General features: G+C 39.6%; 1 protein-coding gene across 1 annotated transcript; it reads right to left on the bottom strand.

The window, feature by feature from the left end:
- Positions 1-557: 557 nt before the first annotated feature.
- Positions 558-5,066, bottom strand: LOC149107411 (tetratricopeptide repeat protein 28-like). Its single transcript, XM_089297198.1, has 3 exons — positions 4,968-5,066; positions 1,621-3,759; positions 558-1,112 (listed from the first exon to the last, which is right to left on the bottom strand). Exon 2 carries the CDS (start codon positions 3,733-3,735, stop codon positions 1,633-1,635), a length of 2,103 nt encoding a protein of 700 aa, XP_089153324.1. The 5' UTR covers positions 3,736-3,759; positions 4,968-5,066; the 3' UTR covers positions 558-1,112; positions 1,621-1,632.
- Between the last annotated feature and the right edge of the window lie 5,436 nt (positions 5,067-10,502).

The raw sequence follows: 10,502 nt of genomic DNA, 5'->3' as shown, positions 1-10,502 counted from the left end.
CACTATTATCGATAAGATCATCAGCAAAATCATTTCACAATGCTTTTAGCATCGGTCTGAACAAGGTAACTAATTATAAGACAGGTCTGAAACAGGATACTGATTTCAAAGATCAGGTCTTAGATAGCTAAGATAGGGAAAATCGCAGATTTTGGTCTTAAATAGAGTACGGTTTTGGAAAGCAAGCCGCACATCCCCACCCAAATTTTTTCTAGGAGTACCCCCCCCCCCCCGATAAATGCATCCTGCCACTCATGTCCAATAAAATGTTCTCGAACTTGCTAAACGTTTGAAGTTCTAATGTTTCGATCTTCTTTGCACGCTAGCATCATTTTCTGATTGCCATTTTCTTGTTGGAATTTGGACTGTCTTTTGATATGGCTCATTTCTTATATAAGATCAACTTTGCAGCCCCCTTAGATGTTTAGGGTAAAGATAAGCATTTTTAGATTAAAATAAACAATCAATTTTGCCCATTTTGAACTTTCGATACTTTGCTATGTTACCTCTAATTTCTAATTTTTTTGTGTTTTGTGTTTTTTGTTTTTTTTTTCATATTTTGAAGTTTTCTTCGTTTTTAAGACATATTACAAAATCACCTAAAATTGCTTTTTAAGATTAGTCAGCTGAATTTTGCGTGGCCTTATAAAAGATAACGGCATATTGCATATTATGTGACCAGTAAAGTTATATAAATGTTTTCTGACTTATAAACATCCAACGTTTGCTTAAAAATGTTTGCCTGGCCAAATTATCAGTGCATTATCGATCTTTAACGGAAAATCACAGGCACTGTTTTACGTTATTGCAAGATAAATTCACTGTTTGTTTGCACAGTTCATGTCTTCCGCACTTCTACTGTAGCTTCGAAACTCTGCCGAAGGAAACATGTAGTTGCTGGACATGAATAACTTTAAAAAAATCAACACTAGTTTCTTATTCGATTTTACGTAATTACACTAGTGGCCTCGCCTGTGATTTCCCTGGCAATATTTACAGTTTTTGTTTCGGATATCAGGAACAGTTTTCTTCAGCTGCTTGCATTTCATCATGAGCACAGCTTGTCATCACTTCTTCCGTTGATAACTGGAAAGTCTTGCTTAGTTCAGCACCTGAATGAAACCAAAAGATTTTGATAAGCTGGCAGGGAGACAATGGAATCCCTAACTTCCTCACCAAAAATCCGTGGACAATAAAGGCGACTGGTGAAGAGTCTGTGCACTAAAAAGTTTAAATAGCTCCTGGTTTTGTAAACTTACGATCTTTTCTTGTAGACTGCGTACTTCAATGGGAGGAAAATGAAACTGATAAAATTGAAATCCATACGTAGGTAAATCCGAAAGGAAAATATAGCCGAAAGAGTTCAGAGAAAGTGAAATAATATAATAAAAACAAGAAAACTAGATAGTGCTAGCTTTTTCTAGCATTTCTTAGGAAAGATCGTGGCTTTTGGTACAAGTTATAATTCTGTTCAGAATATAATCCCCAGTCAAGCCTCCTCAATTGAAGTTCAGAATCGTTTCTACTTACTATTCTTACATAAGTTGTTGTTTGTTTAATTTCGTACAGTAGAGAAAATTTTCAAAAGGGACATTGTAAGACACATGAATGGTTACTTACCATGCACTCTCCTCACAACTCCAAATGAAAGTCATCGCCAATGAGTACAAATGGCGCCCAATGCTTTTCTTCGCAGAACTTTGTTGAAACTCTCAGATGCTGCCGAGCCTTGTTGAGAGCTTCACTGGCACTTTTTCCTTCCACCAGGTGTTGGTAGAAAGACATCATAAACTCCAACGCAGCTTCATCGTCAATCGCCCACAGGGAAACCAGGACAGAACGAGCACCAGCGCCGAGAAAACTGCGAGCAATGCCAACCACACCCTCAGCCTTTACCTCCCCTCGGCCACTGTGACAGCAACTTAGAACAACCAGTCGCGCTTGCAGCTGGATACCTGCTACATCTGCCATGGTCAAAAGGTAGTCTTCCTTTTCTGGGTTTTTGAATGGCCTGCCAGGGTTTGGGGCCAAGTAAATTTCGCCGGTCTCCATACAACCATGTGCAGCAATGTGAACTAAATCCACCGCGTTGAGACGAAGCAACACTTCTTCTTTGGTCGCAGATTCTCCAGTGAGTGGTTTGATCTTGAGAATCTTTCCAATCGCTTCAACTTCCTTCTCGGCACCAGGAAGCGGTGTCAGCGTTTTTCCTCCCACTACGATATTCTTAACTGCAGGATTTCCCACGAGCAGTGCACCTTTCGTACCGTGGTAGGCTACTGAAAGATCTGTGATCATTTTCAGACAGGACAACGAGGGAGCGACTCGGATTCTATAAGATTCACATAAGAATTTTTTAGAATCGCTATCAAACAATGCGGGAAAAGGGGCCAAGCACAAGGGACCATCCGGGACAATGATGATGTCCTTGTCTCGAAGAACTTTTGAAACAGGTCTAATGATCTGGTCATACATCTTTTGTAATGCATCTTTGTCACGACGTGGCGGCTGTGAGCTCTCTCCAGGCCGATCTGTAGAGGGTTTGTCATCCCTGATAGCATCCAGTGAGCGATCTTCACACCTCACGGGAGAACGAACATTAATTTGTTTATAGGCCTCTTCTTTCAGCACATTCAGATATTCGACGGCGTCTTTGTCTAAATACTTCTTTTCAAAATGAACACCGTTTCCTTGGAGTAGCACCCAGAAATAAATTTCTTTTCGTCCAACTGCCATGAATACAGTGCTTGGTGGAAGAGTTGATAACATCTCGACGGCTGATTCTTGTTTTCCAGATATTCGATACTTCGATTGCAAAAGCTCCATTAAAGCTTCTGCACGGCTCTTCTCAGCAGAAAAGAGAGCCTGCTCAATCTTGTTTTGCTTTATCAGGATTTCCCACAACGCAATGTTCACAAGCTGGTATTCATTTCGCAGGTTAATTTTCCACTCCTCTTTCAACTGATGACGATGTCGAGCTCTGATTGCGTCAAATTGCTTTAGGCTGCGTTCATAGCAGCGCAATGCATCGTCTAAAGATCTCAGAGATTCGTAACTACAACCTAGTTGATAATATGCATTACCTTGTTCAGCATCGTCCCCCTGTTCTTGGGCAATGCATAGAGTCTGATTTTGGCATTCAATGGCTTGCTTGAGATTACCCTGAGCAAGATAAACACTGCCAAGATCGCCATAAGCTCTGGCCTCGGCTGCTCTGTCCTTCGATTCCTCGGCGATACTCAGGTATCGGCTGAAGTGTGCCAAAGCATCCTTCCATCTTTTAAGAAGACTATACATCTTGCCAAGATTACGGTTGGCACTGCCCTCCAAAACTGGGTCTCCTACTTCTTTGGCAATTTCAAGAGCGGATGTATTGTACTGTTCAAGAAGCTGCAACGGTGTTTCGGGAGCATATGTACTTCCAAGAGATGCGTTGGCTCTTCCCTCCTCAGCCCTGTCTTCCACTATCTTGGCAATGCTTAGTTGTTTTTCGAAGCAATTTTGAGCTTCGGTTAATTTTCCAAGGCTGCGATAATCCATTCCAAGGCAGCCATATGCACGGCCTTCACCAGCTTTATCTCTTGCCTTTTCGACCGCCTCTAAGTACTGCTTGTGGAAACGTAAAGCTGATTTGAAATCACCAAGGTCGTAGTGGCAATCGCCAAGATCGCAATATGCAGCATTATCCTTGTTTGCCACATTTCTAACACCGTCAAGTAGAGCGGAGTTTTCCATTGGTCGCGGCTAGGAACAATTAAGCTGTGAAATATGTATAAGAATAAATATGAAAAACATTGTGAGACAAATTGACAGTTCAACTCTGTATTATTCGAGAGAAGATCGCGATTATTTGCTTATTAGACGGTGAAGAAAGAAATCAGAACCTAGCAGGCCTGCTGTTCAGTTTAACAAATTTTTGAACAGTTTATTCACCTCGTAGTGAAGTTAAATAGGATTCATTATATAAACACTAGTGAAATACCAGGGTTTCTCCTTTCACTAAAAAATCATATCTTCATCGCGCGCATTGAAGATACTATTTTTATCTTTCACGTGTGAGGGTATTGGTGTCGCCATGGTTACTAACATGATAATCGCTTAAACTGAACTTAGATGTGTTGCTGTGTGATCGAAACATCATCGGATCTTCCTCGGATATCTTCGGTTATCTTCGGAAATCTTCGGTAATCTTCGAAAATTTTCGGGAAATGTTTGCAACCGTTTGTCTGGCCTTCAGACAACGTTTGGAGAATCTTCGGAAATCTTCGGGAAGTGTTCGGAAATCTTCGAAAAATCGTAAAAAAAATTCGTCATTAGCATGTTTATATAATAAACAGAATATTACATGCCCGCTTGTGGATACGAATTTTATCTTCTCGTGTTCAACTCGCTGCGTTCACTCGTGAGATATCGAGAAATAAAGTGAGATAAAATAAAGAATATATTAGAATATATAAAATAAAGAATAATAGAATAAAATAAAGTGAGATATCGAACAAAAAAAAGCTTAACCTCTGATATATTATTTTTAATCGTTCAAAAAGATTACTTTTTGCGTGTACCCCGATCGAAATACTAAGACAATTGCTTTAAAATGGAGTTGAAAGTTAGTTTCCATGGTCAAATGAGGTGTGCGAGAATTACTGAAGCGACAAACTCTCCAGACTCTCAAGGCATCTGCAGCATTCAAATCATGCGGATTTTCCGGTTATTTTATAACCTATTTTCCTTTTCACCCTGCAGTTGTAATCAGACGGAATTTTATAGGCAACAGTGACCATGGTTTTACATGCCAAGCCCCTGCTACTGTCAGTCATGATAAATATTCTGCACTGTGCGTAGATTCCATCGAAGGGAACACAGCAATTTACACGGCCAAACATGTCGAAAGTGGGTTTGACCTACATCAAGATCACGAGAAGAAATTATTGTTTCAGTTAAAAACAATGAAAAAGTGCAATACCTACCAGGATTTTGACAGAATGCCACTACATATTTCACACCAGTTGAAACATTGTGGATATTTCCGGGACAAACTTTGCCTACACTCATGAAATACGGGACGTACAATAGAGTGACTTCTTGAGCGTGTGGCATTATACGTTATGAGATTTCGTCATTTCGATACAAATGTTGATTTAGTAATGAAAGTAGTATGACAAAAATGAAAGGGTAATTCTCGTAATGCAGTCAAGTGACGTCATCACGCACATCATGTGCTATGTATTAATGTCAGCACAGTTCGCAGGAAATTCAATGTTTGGAGCTATTTACGGATATATATAATGGACACTCTATCGATTGGGAAATTTGTAGTCACGGGGTTTGACTGTCATATGTCTATTAACACACATGTCAACAAGATTTGCAAAGCAGCATTTTATTATTTATACAACATTATTTGTCGGGGATAGCGCAGTGGTGAGAGCGGTCGTCTCCCACCAATGTGGCCTGAATTCGATTCCTGCCCGGCATCATAAGTGGTTGAGTTTGTGGTTGGTTCTCGCCTTGCTTCGAGGGTTTTTCTCCGGGTTCTCCGGTTTTCCTCCCTCCACCAACTGACCAACATCTGCAAAGTCCAATTCCACCGGGATGGAGGAACGTCATAAAAACCAGCTAAGGCTGATAGGACCTGAGGTGGTTTCCTCTCTAAATATTGTAATTTATTTTATTTTTAATTTGTCCTTTGGATAACTGTAATGCTCTGCTCTACATTTTACCTAAAACTGTCGAGCAGAGGTAAACTGTAGAGCAGAGCGGGAGGTAATCACCTGAGTGCGAATGCTGATAACTGCACGAGCCTTCTGGAGGAGTGCAATTGGAAAGAAATTTCAAACATCACGAATAGTGTAAATACTGCCTGAAAAATTACGCACGGGCTTGTAAGGTGGCTTCAACCTCGTTCCTAGGGCCTTTTCTCTGGGCAAACCATGGAAAAGGTCCTGGGAAAAAAGTTGAGGTCGCTGACAGCAGCCTTCAGCTGTTACCATCACTTATACTTTGATAGATCAATTGACCATTCTTTGTAATATGATCCTACAATACTGATGGTACCACACAAATACCCAAACAAGGAGTGGTCATCTTTTTTAAATCACCAGTTACCATGGCAACAGTAAAGAGTGTTAAAACACTCTTACCTTGGATACGGCGTCTGCTCCCGCAATACGAGCGACAGTCAAAACTTAGCTGTCCTACCGAAACGACATGATAATAGCTTTTTTTTCTTCGAAGCTAACAAAAATAAAGGCAATGCTAAAGTTGTTTTGGCCTCTTCTAATAGTTAACTTGAGAATTCTGGGTTTAATTTGACGAGGAGCAGCATGTTTTGTTTAAAATAACGCAAATAATACCCTTCTTGGCGACACTCGACGAACTACGAGCGAGTTTCCATGCCGGACGCCGGCGACCCATTTTTGGCGCCAAAATGGAAGCTTGGAGAAACAAAATGTTTCATATTTTTCACTTTTAACAATCTGATATGGTTTTGGGAATTGTAAATCCCTTTTCTTGAATATTTAATGCCATCTCTAGTGAGAAAAGTTGCCTGATTTCAAGGCTATTCCTGTTAACTTACATTGACGACAGGACAGTAAAGTTTTTCCCGCCTGCTGAATCCTGATTGGTCAATTCAAATTTCAGGCGCGCCAGCCGTGCGGAAAGTAATTAACAATAGAGAGTTTAAGCATGACGTTTACTGCAAACGGCAAACGGCAAAAATGAAACTTTTGCCCTCTCTCTTCAGCTGTGTGTACACTAGAGTGAAATTATTTGTATTTGCAATGAATAGTAGGAAACGTTATGCTATTTTTGTGTGCTTTATCTACGGATTAGAAGAAAAGAACTCAAAATCAGAAGTATCTTCGCCGTTTTCCATCTGCCGTTAACGTCATGCTTAACCTCTCTAATAACTAACTAATAACTCAGAAAAGAGCTCTGTGACTCTCATTGTTTTATTATCGATTATGTCGGGTTCACCACTTGAAGCTTAAATTAAGGGTGCTTTTAACAGGTTGTACCGTCACTATGGCAACCTTTTATGCCATAAAGACTAGCATTGTTGGCTTACCAATGGCTGGGCATTTGTCTGATACCAAAATTGAAACATTAATTGTAATATCGATTCCTTAAAGTAAAGCTGTTGGAAAAGTACTGGAAACTGCTATCAGCCACGATAAAGTTTTGAAAATTTAAGGTGGCTCTGAACACTATGTACAGAATTGTTTTAGACTTTGCCAAACGTTTCGTGTTATCCTGCTCATCACAATTTAATAATGAAAAAAATCTAGCGTGCCGTTTTAGAATTATAAGCCCTTAAAGCTATAATTAAGAGTGTTTAAGCAGGTGATATTGTTGCTACGGTAACCTATTGTGTCACGAAAATGATAACAAATGTGTTTACCCATGATTGGGCAGTTTTTTTGATACCATGATTGTAGCAGCAAGTGAGAAAGAGTGGTTATTATGACCCATCAAAATCCAAGTGGTGGAAAGTGGTCAGAAACTGTTTTGAGCCACCTTGAAATGTTTTCATAACAGCCACACTTTACTACATTAACCTTTTCTTGTCAGTTGGAAACTGAAATGAAGTGATACTCAAGTGTAGTGATGTCATCAATCATATGTAGACAACTGAATGATAACTCGTAAATTTTGTGAACTGCGAAGTAAAATCAAAAACCCCGACACTGAAAGCTAAGCACCAGAAACTGGAATCTAAAATCTCAAAAAAAACTTTAAGTGAAGAAGTTTAAAATGCCATGTCGTCAAGACACACCAGTAAAAAGTGAAAAAGAAATTCTAGTTCAGGTACGTGCAAATTTCGTTGGCCGATTTTTATAAATAAGACGTAAGGATGTTAAAGAATAAGATTCATAATCATGCGAATTTCGACATGATAACACGAGGAAAATGTCGTAATGAATTTCAAATCTGCCAACTTACAAAGTAAATTTGTTTTGTTGGATTTACCGATTTCTTAAAGTAGCAAGTTGGAACAATCATTTCAAAAATAGAAAATACAAAAAGAGTGCAATTAATCTACAGTAAGAAACTGAAAACACTGATCTCGTTAAAACTGAGCCCGCGAGAACATCCGGTCTTTCTGGAACCTAAAAAAACCGGATGTTCTCGCGGTTGATAATGAAAGGTACACTGAAAATCTGCAAGTTTGGCCGGACAGAGAAAGCTGTCAAATCAAGATTGTCACGGAACAGTCAACGCACACCCAATTTTTTTTTTCAGAATATTTATTGGGAGAAGTGACACAATTTGGTCATAATTGCATTAAAGGTGCCCTACTTCCCTTGAACAGTCCAAAAAGGGTTGATTATTTTTAACGGTGCACATGGCCCAGTTCGACTGTGATATCACAGTAGTGTGATGTTTCGATTTCGAAATGAAACGAAAGAACTCCATGAACTGAACTCTGTATTCGAAAGACGAGTATTGACGAGGCAGAAGTTATGGAATCGAAGGATCGAATTGATATTGTGGAGGAACATAAATCTTACGCGTTATCTACCACCACTGCAACACTAGAATGTGACGATGTTACTTCACGAGGTAAGATGTTACTGAATAATATAAACACGACAATCTATGACCTTGCTATTGTTGCCTATGTTCATTCTCAGTCATTGATGTAAATGCGGGTTTCAAGGTATGTCGAGGTGCGTGCCCTGTGGTCTCTTCAGGGAGTTTAGAAAACTTTAGTTACGACAACGGCGGCCGCGAGGAAACCGCCGTGTAAAAAATGAATTTGTATTTTACCTTCGAATTTCTCAATTGTCTAGATCTGTTCAGTGCACCAATTGGTTTCAGAACTTGCTCGAGCTAACTATGTAACACCAGCGTTCAATTCCAAATGAAAGTACGAAAAATTAGCCGCCGTCGTTTGCGTTCTCCAAAATATGCAGAACCTAGCCATTTCACGTTGTTAGGGAGCGTAAGAAACCAAGACGACGACCCCGAGGACAACGTCGATTAAAAAATGCATGATTTTATATTTTACCTACAAATCTAGCGGTGCCCTAGAGTCATTTGCTTTGTTTATCACTGTCAAAGCTATCACAAAACTGAATTTGAGACACAGCGATAAATCTGAAATAAAAATTAAAAAATTAGCCGTCGTGGTTTGTGTTCTCCAGGAAACGCAAAACCTGGTCATTTCACGATGTTGTTTTGCAGAGGACGACAAAGAAATAAACGAAGAATTATAATGCACGTGCACAGCCATTGTTCTCGTCATTCAACGTTTTGCTTAGCGTTGTGATTTTCTTAAGCTCTCTGTTGTTTTGCAGAGGACGGCAAAGAAATGTACAAAGATTCAAAAGGCACGAGCAGAACCATTGTTTTACTCATTAAACCTTTTGTTTGGTGACGTTCTCGTTGCCGTCGCGGTCGTGGTTTGCTAAAAATCCCTGTTGTTTTGCAGAGGACGACAAAGAAATGTACCAAAAATTATAACGCACGTACACAACTATTGTTCTCCTCATTAAGTCTTTGTTTGGCGACGTTCCCGTTGCCGTCGTGGTTTTCTTAACCTTCCTATTAACTCGTTGCCGTCATCGAGGTGGCTTGCATAAACTCCCTTACTCCCAGACTGCTTTATTGAAAGAAACCTGTTTTCTGTTTTGAACCAGCATCCCTACCAGGCTAGTTTTTCACCCTCTTTTGGAAATATATTTTTTAAATTTATGTCCTGGTTTTTGCCTATCATCGTTCTTTTGTTGTTAATTAAATGTCGTATCGATCCCACCTGTTTGAACGGCCCTCAGAAGGGTAACAAATTCAAATTGAACATTGAAATTAATTGCGACGGGCATTTCGGCTGCCGAGACATGTCCTCGAAACCGGAAGCATATCATCTAGCATATGCTTCTGTCGAAACCTAATGAAATTTTTACGTCTTAAAAATTATCACTACTTCTATCATGGTCCTGAGTAACTGTAAAGTCATAGGAATTCGTAGGTTCGACAGAAAGATGTAATTGTATGCGGTGTGTACGTCTTTTGTGTTTTAGCAATAGCCGAGGGGCACAAAACCAAAGGCGATGAAGAATTCAGAAAGCAGGAATACAACAGCGCAGTTGATTTCTACACAAAGGGGCTACAAGTTAAGTGCAAAGATGAAGAATTCAATGCCAACCTGTACAGCGTCAGGGCCACTTCGCATTATCTTTTGGGTATGTATTTGAAGCATAAACTACACTCTTGTTGACGAGAGTATTGTTTTTCCGGCACAGACTGAATATTCTTGTGAATGTTCGTAGATTACAGGAATACAGAGCGCGTTATGCCGACATAACGTCAGATTATCTGACCTATCATGACTTTGAGAGAAGTAATTTGATGGAAGTAATTTTTGAGCCAGACTGTGGGATATAAAGGCTGGTGTGACGCACATAACGTCTTGAAAAAATGTTATTAGATCGAACATACAGCTAGTGCTGTTTTAGTCAGAAATATATAACTGTATTGTATTTGCAAAACTTGATGTT

This window comes from Orbicella faveolata, unplaced genomic scaffold, assembly GCF_042242905.1.
Source record: "Orbicella faveolata isolate gen_17 unplaced genomic scaffold, um_ofav_v1 contig_27, whole genome shotgun sequence".
NCBI lineage: Eukaryota > Metazoa > Cnidaria > Anthozoa > Scleractinia > Merulinidae > Orbicella > Orbicella faveolata.
Note: the sequence above shows the minus strand (reverse complement) of the source record. Positions and strands in the feature narration are given on the sequence as shown.

Bases quoted from the DNA above. Each gene is read 5' to 3' on its own strand.
- LOC149107411 (XM_089297198.1), bottom strand. From the start codon at position 3,735: ATGGAAAACTCCGCTCTACTTGACGGTGTTAGAAATGTGGCAAACAAG.